Below are 13,786 nucleotides of genomic sequence, written 5' to 3' on the forward strand. Positions count from 1 at the left end.
GGAATGCAGGAGCCCTCTGAGACAGGGCCCTTGCAGTTTCTGCCTGTGCCCAGTCCTGGTCAGGCCCCACATCTCTCTGTACACAAATCCCTTGATGGAGAGAGTTGGACTTTCAAAAATGTGGAAAATTCTGAGATATCAGGAGAGACCATTCCTTCTGCTTACATTCCTGGCCTGAGATGAGCACACCTAGAGCCCTCTGGACACAGGAATTTATGATCATTCAGGAACAGAATCCTTCCAGTCTCTGCCTGATCCCAGAGCTGAAAGCCAGTCAACAGGAGTGATGGCACACCTGAGAGCAGAAGTAAGACCACAACTTCTGCTCCACCCGACTGGAGCCCTCAGGACAGAGGAACAGAGGAGCAGTCTGGGACAGGATCCTTCTGCTTTCTGCCTGGCCTAGAGCTGACCCAGTCCCATAGCACTCTGTACCCAAATCCTGCTGGCAGAGGCCAGTCTCCAGGAGTGCTAACACACAGACTGACAAGAAGGTCAAGCCACTGTCACAGACAGCAAGACCAGCTAACACCAGAGAAAACCAGATGGGGAGATGCAGGTATGGGAACTGAAAGAAAATTATACGAATTTAAGGTTTAAAAATACAAAATTAAAAGAGTAAGCCCTGCCACGAGGACTAGCAGCCATAAAGATAAAGGAACACAGAAAACACTGTCCAGGCAGGACTAGCAAGCCATAAAGATAAGGAAAAGGAATGCAGGAACCAGTCCGAGTTAATGGGACTGATTCATGGGACATCTGGCAGGAAGACATCTCCCCCCAGCTCACTCAGGGCCATATTTAACTAGGTGTCCTTCAGATCCTGGTAAGCCCCTGACATCCAGCTCGTACTCTTTCTGCTTTGTTCTCACTGCTATGTTTGAATGAGCCAGTTGTATGTAACCGCGCCAAAACCCCATAGCTTTCTCTATATTAACCTCTGACTTTTGAGTTTCGGGGTCAACCCCTCCGTCTTCTGCGTGAGACACGTGTTGGCCCGGAGTTTCGTTATTATTAAACGACCTCTTGTAAAACATTAAGACCGGTCTCTCGTGTTTCCTGGGGTGCGCCGTGCTGAGACTAGAGCAAGGGTCTTTCATTTGGGGGCTCGTCCGAGATCTGTGCGTAGCCCCTGGGGACCCGAAGACCCCTTGGAGGTACGTTAGTGTGAGTGCTGAATGTGAAGGGGTGGCCGCCATGTGTATGTGTGCATGGTTCTGTCTTGATACCGGTCAGTATTAAGAAGCTGGATGAGTATCCCCACCTGGGTGGATGAGTATCCCCACCCCGTGCTAGGAGAGTGGCTGCGGAAGGGGAGACGTCCCAGTCCCACATGCTGCATCCCTGGAAGACGTTCCACGGGAGGAGAACGGTCGGGAGAGTCTGACTGTGGGCAGTCAGGAAGACCTGACTGTGGTTTTCTGGAACCAAGGAGACAGAAGGCTCCTTCTACCCAGGCGGGAGCAGACGCAGGGTCCCACCCTATCTGAGGTAGCATTTGGCTGGCTATATAAGTCCAAACGGGGGCGAGAGTGTCTGAACACGTTGGTGATTAGTATCTCTGTCTTTCTGCTGTCCCTGTATTTGTTCTTCATTATGGGTCAGACTGTGACGACCCCTCTGTCTTTGACTCAGGGCCATTGGACAGACGTTAGGGCGAGAGGACGGAACCTATCAGTGGTAGTTAAAAGACAACCTTGGCTGACTTATTGTTCCTCGGAATGGCCCATGTTTGGAGTGGGATGGCCATCTGTGGGGACTTTTGATTTACCAACTATCAGGGCCGTGAAGGCTATTGTTTTTCAGGAAGGAGCAGGGTTCCACCCGGACCAACAGCCATACATCATAGTATGGGAAATTTTGGCATGATCCCCACCCCCATGGGTCCGCCCATTCATCCCGCCCCTTTGTACCAGCACTAAAATCCTGACAATCTGGGAAGATGATGTAAAGGAGAAAACAACACCGAAATCTGATGAGGAGATCAAGCGTAGCCCACCGCCTGCGTGCCCCCCTAAGATCTACCCCGAGATTGAGGAGCCCCCTACGTGGCCAGATATCCCCCGGCCCCCTCCCTACCCGCAAGCTCCCCAACCCTTGCCGCTCCCATGGCTCTGCCCTCTGCCCCTCCTACAGCTCAAGCCCCGGGGATTGGGGGGGTGGGGCCCTCAGCTGGAATGAGAAGCCGACGAGGAGCCTTCCTGGAGGGATCAGCAGATTCAACTGTAGCACTCCCTCTCAGAGCAGTCGGAGCTCCCCCTACTGACCAAAACGATTTACAGCTATTACAGCTATTGGCCTTTTTCCTCATTTGACCTTTATAATTGGAAAACTAACCACCCCTCTTTCTCTGAGAACCCCACAGGGCTCACAAGCCTAATTGAATCACTGATGTACTCCCACCAGCTGACGTGGAACGACTGTCAACAGATTTTACAAACCCTTTTCACCACCAAGGAGGGGGAGGGGATTCTCCTCCAGGCTCGAAAAAATGTCCGAGACAAGGCCGGACGACCAGTCCAGACCCCAGTTGATATAGAAGAAGGATTCCCATTGACCTGTCCCCTTTGGCATTATAACACCACACAAGGTAGGGAACGGCTATCCAATTATCGCCGGGCTCTGGTGGCGGGTCTCAGAGGTGCTGCACGTCGGCCCACCAATCTGGCCAAGGTAAAGGAAGTCATGCAAGGGGTAACAGAACCCCCTTCAGTTTTTCTTGAGAGGCTTATGGAGGCATATAGGAGATATACCCCGTTTGACCCTACGTCTGAGGGACAATGGGCTTCAGTGATTATGACTTTTATTGGACAGTCAGCCCCAGACATTAGAAGGAAGCTACAATGGATCGAGGGGCTACAGGACTACACCGTAAGAGACGTGGTAAAGGAGGCAGAGAAAGTGTATCATAAGAGAGAGACAGAGGGAGAGAAGATAGAGAGAGAAAGAAGAGAAAAGGGGTTGGGGATTTAGCTCAGTGATAGAGCGCTTGCCTAGCAAGCGCAAGGGCCTGGGTTCGGTCCCCAGCTCCGAAAAATAGAAAAGAAAAAAAAAAAGAAAGAAGAGAAAAGAGAGAAGACGAAGTTAGAAGGGATCAGAGACAAGAGAAAGTTTTGACTAGGATTCTGGCCACAGTAGGAGAGAGAGACAGGAGAGACAGGACTAGACAGCTAGGGAACCTGGGAGACAGAAAAAGGCAGGAGCCAAGGAGGCCGTGAGGAGATCGACCGAGTCTGGAACGAAATCAATGTAGGCTCTGCAAAGGTATTGGCCATTGGGCATTTGAATGTCCCAAGAAGAAGCAGGAGGTGAAAGCATTGTCCCTAGGAGATGATGAAGACTAGGGGAGACGGGGCTCGGTCCCCCTCCCAAAGCCTAGGGTAACTTTAGACGTGGAGGGGACTCCCATACATTTCCTGGTCAACACAGGTGCTGAGTTTTCTGTTCTGCGAACGCCTTTGGGAAAGTTAAGAAGGGGTGAAAAGACTGTAGTAATTGGGGCCACCGGACAAAAATTGTACCCATGGACCACCTCTCGAACAGTGGGTCTAGGACGGAGCAGAGTGACTCGTTCATTCCTAGTCATACTGGAGTGCCCTATGCCCCTGCTAGGAAGAGACTTGCTAACTAAACTAAAAGCAAACATATCTTTTGCCTCTCACCAACCAGAAGTAACCTGGACAGGAGGAGAGCCTCGGGCCCTGACGTTGTCCCTACAATTAGGAGAAGAATACCGGCTCTACCAAAATAAACCAAGACTTCCTGAGGGAATCCAAGACTGGCTTGACCAATTCCCTAGTGCATGGGCAGAGACGGGGGGTATGGAGATGGCAAAACAAGTTCCCCCAGTGGTAATTGAGCTTAAGTCCGGAGCCACCCCCATAAGGGTCCGACAATACCCCATGAGTAGGGAAGCTAGGGAGGGCATACGCCCTCATATTACCAGACTTATTCAACAAGGAATTTTGGTTCCATGCAAGTCTCCATGGAACACCCCCCTCCTCCCTGTAAAAAAATCAGGGACCAATGACTATCGCCTGGTACAAGATCTCAGAGAAGTTAATAAACGAGTCCAAGACATTCACCCGACAGTGCCAAATCCCTACAACTTACTCAGCACACTACCACCTGAGCGAATCTGGTATACTGTCTTAGACCTTAAGGATGCTTTCTTTTGTCTGAGATTACATCCCAACAGCCAACCTTTGATTGCCTGTGAATGGCGCGATCCCGAGAGTGGACAAGTTGGACAGCTGACATGGACGAGGCTGCCCCAAGGATTCAAAAACTCACCTACACTGTTTGATGAGGCCCTGCACCGTGACTTAGCCTCTTTTCGAGCCAAAAATACACAAAAATACACTCTCTTGCAGTATGTTGATGACCTCTTAGTGGCCGGGAAAACCCGTAAAGACTGTGAAATTGGGACTCAAAACCTCCTAGTCGAGCTAAGCAAACTGGGATACCGGATCTCCACCAAAAAGGCACAGTTATGCCAAAAAGAGGTAACTTACTTGGGATACACCCTAAGAGATGGACAGAGATGGCTCACAGAGGCCAGAAAGCAGACGGTGATGCAGATTCCAACCCTGACCACATCTCGCCAGGTGAGAGAATTTCTGGGCACTGCGGGGTTCTGTAGACTGTGGATCCCAGGGTTCGCGACTATGGCAGCCCCACTATACCCCTTAACTAAAGAAAAAGGAGAGTTCACCTGGACTAGAGACCATCAATTGGCTTTTGAGAGTCTCAAGAGGGCACTGCTACAGGCCCCGGCACTAGCCCTACCAGATCTAAGTAAACCTTTTATCCTATATATTGATGAGAGAAGTGGCGTGGCCAGAGGAGTCCTAACCCAGGCCTTAGGGCCTAGGAAACGACCAGTGGCCTATCTATCAAAGAAACTGGACCCGATGGCTAGTGGGTGGCCTTCTTGTAGTGTAGCAACAGCTACACTGGTCAAAGGTGCTGACAAGCTGACCATGGGACAGAATGTTACGATAGTGGCCCCACACTCGCTTGAGAGCATTATCCGACAGCCACCAGACCGCTGGATGACCAACGCTCGGATGACTCACTACCAGAGTCTATTGTTGGCTGAACAGGAAACTTCGCCCCCTCCCCCCCCCACCAGCTATCCTCAATCCTGCTACCCTGTTACCTGAGGCTGATGACGCCCCTATACACAAATGTGAGGAGGTGCTGGCAGAAGAAACCAGAGTCTGGTCAGACCTCATAGATCAACCATGGCCAGGGGCAATGACTTGGTACAATGACGGAAGCAGCTTCATGGTAGAAGGTAAGAGGAGGACTGGGGCAGTGGTGGTGGATGGAAAGGCCGTCATATGGGCCAACAATCTGCCTGAGGGCACATCGGCCCAAAAAGTGGAGCTCATCGCACTGATCCAGGCCCTAAAGTTGGAGAAGGAAAGACTATTAATATTTACACAGACAGTCGATATGCCTTTGCTACAGCACATATCCATGGGGCAATATACCGGCAGCGTGGACTCTTAACATCTGCTGGAAAAGATATTAAAAATAAAGAAAAGATCCTTAGCCTGCTAGAGGCTGTTCACTTGCCCCATAAAGTGGCAATAATACAATGCCCAGGACACCAAAAAGGGACCAGACCCATAGAAAAAGGAAATCAAATGGCAGACTAGGAGGCAAAGAAGGCAGCTCAGGGACCTATGACTTTGACAATAAAAACTCAATCTCGAGCAGCTCTCTGCCCCCAGACCCTGTGAGAGAGACCCAACGGCCTGGTCAGGTGGGCACTCCTGAGGCTGCAGAGCGGAAGAGACCACCAACACTGCTCACCCCTGCCCACATCCCTGGCCCAAGAGGAAACTGTATAAGGCCTCTGGGCTCCCATAGGGGAGGGCCCAGGAGCGGCAGGACCCCTGTGCCTGAGACACCACCAGAACCAGAAGGAAACAGACTGGATAAACAGTTCTCTGCACCCAAATCCCGTGGGAGGGAGAGCTGAACCTTCAGAGAGGCAGACAAGCCTGGGAAACCAGAAGAGACTGCTCTCTGCACACACATCTCGGACGCCAGAGGAAAAAGCCAAAGACCATCTGGAACCCTGGTGCACTGAAGCTCCTGGAAACGGCGGCACAGGTCTTCCTGGTTGCTGCCGCCCCTGAGAGCCTGTGGGCAGCACCCCACGAGCGAACTTGAGCCCCGGGACCACAGGTAAGACCAACTTTTCTGCTGCAAGAAAGCTGCCTGGTGAACCCAAGACACAGGCCCACAGGAACAGCTGAAGACCTGTAGAGAGGAAAAACCACACGCCGGAAAGCAGAACACTCTGTCCCCATAACTGACTGAAAGAGAGGAAAACAGGTCTACAGCACTCCTGACACACAGGCTTATAGGACAGTCTAGCCACTGTCAGAAATAGCAGAACAAAGTAACACTAGAGATAATCTGATGGTGAGAGGCAAGCGCAGGAACCCAAGCAACAGAAACCAAGACTACATGGCACCATCGGAGCCCAATTCTCCCATCAAAACAAACATGGAATATCCAAACACACCAGAAAAGCAAGATCTAGTTCCAAAATCATTTTTGATCATGATGCCGGAGGACTTCAAGAAAGACGTGAAGAACTCCCTTAGAGAACAAGTAGAAGCCTACAGAGAGGAATTGCAAAAATGCCTGAAAGAATCGCAAAAATCCCTGAATGAATTCCAGGAAAACATAAATAAACAAGTAGAAGCCCATAGAGAGGAGACACAAAAATCCCTGAAAGAATTCCAGGAAAACATAAATAAACAAGTAGAAGCCCATAGAGAGGAGACACAAAAATCCCTGAAAGAATTCCAGGAAAACACAATCAAACAGTTGAAGGAATTAAAAATGGAAATAGAAGCAATCAAGAAAGAACACATGGAAACAACCCTGGATAGAGAAAACCAAAAGAAGAGACAAGGAGCTGTAGATACAAGCTTCACCAACAGAATACAAGAGATGGAAGAGAGAATCTCAGGAGCAGAAGATTCCATAGAAATCATTGACTCAACTGTCAAAGATAATGTAAAGCGGAAAAAGCTACTGGTCCAAAACATACAGGAAATCGAGGACTCAATGAGAATATCAAACATAAGGATAATAGGTATAGAAGAGAGTGAAGACTCCCAGCTCAAAGGACCAGTAAATATCTTCAACAAAATCATAGAAGAAAACTTCCCTAACCTAAAAAAAGAGATACCCATAGACATACAAGAAGCCTACAGAACTCCAAATAGATTGGACCAGAAAAGAAACACCTCCCGTCACATAATTGTCAAAACACCAAACGCACAAAATAAAGAAAGAATATTAAAAGCAGTAAGGGAAAAAGGTCAAGTAACATATAAAGGGAGACCTATCAGAATCACACCAGACTTCTCGCCAGAAACTATGAAGGCCAGAAGATCCTGGACTGATGCTATGCAGACCCTAAGAGAACACAAATGCCAGCCCAGGTTACTGTATCCAGCAAAACTCTCAATTAACATTGATGGAGAAACCAAGATATTCCATGACAAAACCAAATTTACACAATATCTTTCCACAAATCCAGCACTACAAAGGATAATAAATGGTAAAGCCCAACATAAGGAGGCAAGCTATACCCTAGAAGAAGCAAGAAACTAATCGTCTTGGCAACAAAACAAAGAATATGAAAGCACACAAACATAACCTCACATCCAAATATGAATATAACGGGAAGCAATAATCACTATTCCTTAATATCTCTCAATATCAATGGCCTCAACTCCCCAATAAAAAGACATAGATTAACAAACTGGATACACAACGAGGACCCTGCATTCTGCTGCCTACAGTAAACACACCTCAGAGACAAAGACAGACACTACCTCAGAGTGAAAGGCTGGAAAACAAGTTTCCAAGCAAATGGTCAGAAGAAGCAAGCTGGAGTAGCCATTCTAATATCAAATAAAATCAATTTCCAACTAAAAGTCATCAAAAAAGATAAGGAAGGACACTTCATAGTCATCAAAGGAAAAATCCACCAAGATGAACTCTCAATCCTTAATATCTATGCCCCAAATACAAGGGCACCGACATACGTAAAAGAAACCTTACTAAAGCTCAAAGCACACATTGCACCTCACACATTAATAGTGGGAGATTTCAACACACCACTCTCATCAATGGACAGATCATGGAAACAGAAATTAAACAGTGTTGTCGACAGACTAAGAGAAGTCATGAGCCAAATGGACTTAACGGATATTTATAGAACATTCTATCCTAAAGCAAAAGGATATACCTTCTTCTCAGCTCCTCATGGTACTTTCTCCAAAATTGACCATATAATTGGTCAAAAAACGGGCCTCAACAGGTACAGAAAGATAGAAATAATCCCATGCGTGCTATCGGACCACCACGGCCTAAAACTGGTCTTCAATAACAATAAGGGAAGAATGCCCACATATACGTGGAAATTGAACAATGCTCTACTCAATGATAACCTGGTCAAGGAAGAAATAAAGAAAGAAATTAAAAACTTTTTAGAATTTAATGAAAATGAAGATACAACATACCCAAACTTATGGGACACAATGAAAGCTGTGCTAAGAGGAAAACTCATAGCGCTGAGTGCTTGCAGAAAGAAACAGGAAAGAGCATATTTCAGCAGCTTGACAGCACACCTAAAAGCTCTAGAACAAAAAGAAGCAAATACACCCAGGAGGAGTAGAAGGCAGGAAATAATCAAACTCAGAGCTGAAATCAACCAAGTAGAAACAAAAAGGACCATAGAAAGAATCAACAGAACCAAAAGTTGGTTCTTTGAGAAAATCAACAAGATAGATAAACCCTTAGCCAGACTACCGAGAGGACACAGAGAGTGCGTCCAAATTAACAAAATCAGAAATGAAAAGGGAGACATAACTACAGATTCAGAGGAAATTCAAAAAATCATCAGATCTTACTATAAAAACCTATATTCAACAAAACTTGAAAATCTTCAGGAAATGGACAATTTCCTAGACAGATACCAGGTATCGAAGTTAAATCAGGAACAGATAAACCAGTTAAACAACCCTATAACTCCTAAGGAAATAGAAGCAGTCATTAAAGGTCTCCCAACCAAAAAGAGCCCAGGTCCAGACGGGTTTAGTGCAGAATTCTATCACACCTTCATAGAAGACCTCATACCAATATTATCCAAACTATTCCACAAAATTGAAACAGATGGAGCACTACCGAATTCCTTCTACGAAGCCACAATTACTCTTATACCTAAACCACACAAAGACCCAACAAAGAAAGAGAACTTCAGACCAATTTCCCTTATGAATATCCATGCAAAAATACTCAATAAAATTCTGGCAAACCGAATTCAAGAGCACATCAAACAATCATCCACCATGATCAAGTAGGCTTCATCCCAGGCATGCAGGGATGGTTTAATATACGGAAAACCATCAACGTGATCCATTATATAAACAAACTGAAAGAACAGAACCACATGATCATTTCATTAGATGCTGAGAAAGCATTTGACAAAATTCAACACCCCTTCATGATAAAAGTCCTGGAAAGAATAGGAATTCAAGGCCCATACCTAAACATAGTAAAAGCCATATACAGCAAACCAGTTGCTAACATTAAACTAAATGGAGAGAAACTTGAAGCAATCCCACTAAAATCAGGGACTAGACAAGGCTGCCCACTCTCTCCCTACTTCTTCAATATAGTTCTTGAAGTTCTAGCCAGAGCAATCAGAGAACAAAAGGAGATCAAGGGGATACAGATCGGAAAAGAAGAGGTCAAAATATCACTATTTGCAGATGACATGATAGTATATTTAAGTGATCCCAAAAGTTACACCAAAGAACTACTAAAGCTAATAAACAACTTCAGCAAAGTGCCTGGGTATAAAATTAACTCAAATAAATCAGTTGCCTTCCTCTATACAAAAGAGAAACAACCCGAGAAAGAAATTAGGGAAACGACACCCTTCATAATAGACCCAAATAATATAAAGTACCTCGGTGTGACTTTAACAAAGCAAGTAAAAGATCTGTACAATAAGAACTTCAAGACACTGAGGAAAGAAATTGAAGAAGACCTCAGAAGATGGAAAAATCTCCCATGCTCATGGATTGGCAGGATTAATTTAGTAAAAATGGCCATTTTACCAAAAGCAATCTACAGATTCAATGCAATCCCCATCAAAATACCAATCCAATTCTTCAAAGAGTTAGACAAAACAATTTGCAAATTCATCTGGAATAACAAAAAACCCAGGATAGCTAAAGCTATCCTCAACAATAAAAGGACTTCAGGGGAAATCACTATCCCTGAACTCAAGCAGTATTACAGAGCAATAGTGATAAAAAACTGCATGGTATTGGTACAGAGACAGACAGATAGACCAATGGAATAGAATTGAAGACCCAGAAATGAACCCACACACCTATGGTCACTTGATTTTTGACAAAGGAGCCAAAACCATCCAATGGAAAAAAGATAGCATTTTCAGCAAATGGTGCTGGTTCAACTGGAGGGCAATATGTAGAAGAATGCAGATCGATCCATGCTTATCACCCTGTACAAAGCTTAAGTCCAAGTGGATCAAGGACCTCCACATCAAACCAGACACACTCAAACTAATAGAAGAAAAACTAGGGAAGCATCTGGAACACATGGGCACTGGAAAAAATTTCCTGAACAAAACACCAATGGCTTATGCTCTAAGATCAAGAATCGACAAATGGGATCTCATAAAACTGCAAAGCTTCTGTAAGGCAAAGGACACTATGGTTAGGACAAAATGGCAACCAACAGATTGGGAAAAGATCTTTACCAATCCTACAATAGATAGAGGCCTTATATCCAAAATATACAAAGAACTCAAGAAGTTAGACCGCAGGGAAACAAATAACCCTACTAAAAATGGGGTTCAGAGCTAAACAAAGAATTCACAGCTGAGGAATGCCGAATGGCTGAGAAACACCTAAAGAAATGTTCAACATCTTTAGTCATAGGGAAATGCAAATCAAAACAACCCTGAGATTTCACCTCACACCAGTGAGAATGGCTAACATCAAAAACTCAGGTGACAGCAGATGCTGGCGAGGATGTGGAGAAAGAGGAACACTCCTCCATTGTTGGTGGGATTGCAGACTGGTAAAACCATTCTGGAAATCAGTCTGGAGTTTCCTCAGAAAATTGGACATTTAATTGCCTGAGGATCCAGCTATACCTCTCTTGGGCATATACCCAAAAGATGCCTCAACATATAAAAGAGACACGTGCTCCACTATGTTCATCGCAGCCTTATTTATAATAGCCAGAAAATGGAAAGAACCCAGATGCCCTTCAACAGAGGAATGGATAAAGAAAATGTGGTACATCTATACAATGGAATATTACTCAGCTATCAAAAACAATGAGTTTATGAAATTCGTAGGCAAATGGTTGGAACTGGAAAATATCATCCTGAGTGAGATAACCCAATCACAGAAAGACATACATGGTATGCACTCATTGATAAGTGGCTATTAGCCCAAATGCTTGAATTACCCTAGATCCCTAGAACAAACGAAACTCAAGACGGATGATCAAAATGTGAATGCTTCACTCCTTCTTTAAATGAGGAAAAAGAATACCCTTGGCAGGGAAGTGAGAGGCAAAGATTAAAACAGAGACTGAAGGAACACCCATTCAGAGCCTGCCCCACATGTGGCCCATACATATACAGCTACCCAATTAGACAAGATGGATGAAGCAAAGAAGTGCAGACCGACAGGAGCCGGATGTAGATCGCTCCTGAGAGACACAGCCAGAATACAGCAAATACAGGGGCGAATGCCAGAAGCAAACCACTGAACTGAGAATAGGTCCCCTGTTGAAGGAATCAGAGAAAGAACTGGAAGAGCTTGAAGGGGCTCCAGACCCCAAAAGTACAACAATGTCAAGCAACCAGAGCTTCCAGGGACTAAGCCACTACCTAAATACTATACATGGACTGACCCTGGACTCTGACCCCATAGGTAGCAATGAATATCCTAGTAAGAGCACCAGTGGAAGGGGAAGCCCTGGGTCCTGCTAAGACTGAACCCCCAGTGAACTAGACTATGGGGGGAGGGCGGCAATGGGGGGAGGGTTGGGAGGGGGACACCCATAAGGAAGGGGAGGTGGGAGGGGGATGTTTGCCCGGAAACTGGGAAATGGAATAACACTTGAAATGTATATAAGAAATACTCAAGTTAATAAAAAAAAATAAAAAATAAAAGAAAAATGCAGGATAGAAACTTCAAAAAAAAAAAAACTCAATCTCAACCAGAGACCAAAGAGACTGACAAAAGGACCCTCAAAGAAGAAGATTGGCGAGAATATTTGGCTGATATACATCGCCTTACCCATCTGGGGGTTAAAAAGTTAATAGAATTAGTTAAGAGGTCCCCTTACTATATTCCTGGATTAAAGAAAGCTGCTGAAAATCTAGTAAAAAACTGCCATGCCTGTGTGTTTACTAATGCTGGGTCCAACAAGCTCCTAGCAGGAAGCGTTTGAGAGGAGATAGGCCTGGAACCTATTGGGAAACTGATTTTGTGGAGGTAAAGCCTGCCCGGTATGGGAATAAATATCTACTAGTTTTTATAGACACTTTTACAGGCTGGGTTGAAGCATTCCCTACAAAAAATGAGACTGCAAATGTGGTGACCAAGAAGATCCTGGAAGAAATCCTACCCCGTTTTGGGGTACACAAGGTAATTGGGTCAGACAACGGGCCTGCTTTTGTCTCCCAATTAAGTCAGGGAATGGCCAGACAACTGGGGATCAATTGGAAATTACACTGTGCATATAGACCCCAGAGTTCAGGACAGGTAGAGAGAATGAATAGAATATTAAAAGAGACCTTGACAAAATTAGTCTTAGAGACGGGCGGAAATGATTGGACAGCCCTTCTCCCTTATGCTTTATTTAGGGTCCGAAACTCCCCTGGCCCTTTTGGTTTGACCCCTTTTGAATTGATGTTTGGAGCCCCACCACCCATTTATATGTCTGTAACTGATAAATTTAGCCCCAACGTATCTTTCTCTCCCTCTTCCAATCTCCTGATTCGGCTCAAGGCCTTAGAAACAATAAGAAAAGAGATATGGTCACAATTAAGAGGAACCTATATTGCTGGTGATACACAGGTGCCACATCAGTTTGAAGTGGGAGACGTCGTCCTGGTGAGGAGACATTGAACAGGAAACTTAGAACTGAGGTGGAAAGGACCATATCTGGTATTGCTGACTATGCCCACTGCGATCAAAGTTGAAGGAATTCCCACCTGGATCCACGCGTCTCACGTTAAGAGAGCACCACCTGAAGCTGATCCAGATAGATGGACGCTAGAAAAGACTACTAATCCTCTTAAGTTACGCCTATGTCGAAGAGGCGACCTTCCACCAACCGGACAGGAGAAAGCCTTTTAACTGTGCTTGATTTTCAGACAAAAGGAAGGATGCTTTTTCTGTGGATGTTTTCATGTTTTACAGTCATGAGTGCTTCCCCGTATCAAGTCTTTAATTTTACCTGGGTTATTACTAATCAGGCAGGAGACATTGCAAACTCCTTCTCCACAGTTTCTGCTACTACACCCTGGCCTAGTTTAGAAGTAGATCTCTGTCGACTGGCCTTGGGAGCACATGAATATTGGGGTACTGCTGATCTCTTTGCCCCCTTGGACCGGGCCCCAGAGTTGAGCGACCCGGCCACAGACCCAGGTTTCAGTAACGCTGTGAGATGGGCAATAGTAGCGCTCCAG

At 45.5% G+C, this 13,786-nt stretch overlaps 1 protein-coding gene across 1 annotated transcript; it reads left to right on the top strand.

Moving 5' to 3' along the window:
* The first annotated feature begins 1,596 nt into the window (after positions 1–1,596).
* LOC148004423 (uncharacterized) lies at positions 1,597–13,454 on the top strand. The gene is given in 8 exon segments (XM_087559901.1): positions 1,597–2,092; positions 2,095–2,291; positions 2,293–2,960; positions 3,074–5,114; positions 5,116–5,419; positions 5,422–5,746; positions 12,336–12,520; positions 12,523–13,454. Coding segments are annotated over 8 exon segments (5,148 nt in total).
* Positions 13,455–13,786: the final 332 nt, after the last annotated feature.

The sequence above is a fragment of the Rattus norvegicus genome, chromosome 7 (genome assembly GCF_021556685.1).
Source record: "Rattus norvegicus strain SHRSP/BbbUtx chromosome 7, alternate assembly SHRSP_T2T, whole genome shotgun sequence".
Lineage (NCBI taxonomy): Eukaryota > Metazoa > Chordata > Mammalia > Rodentia > Muridae > Rattus > Rattus norvegicus.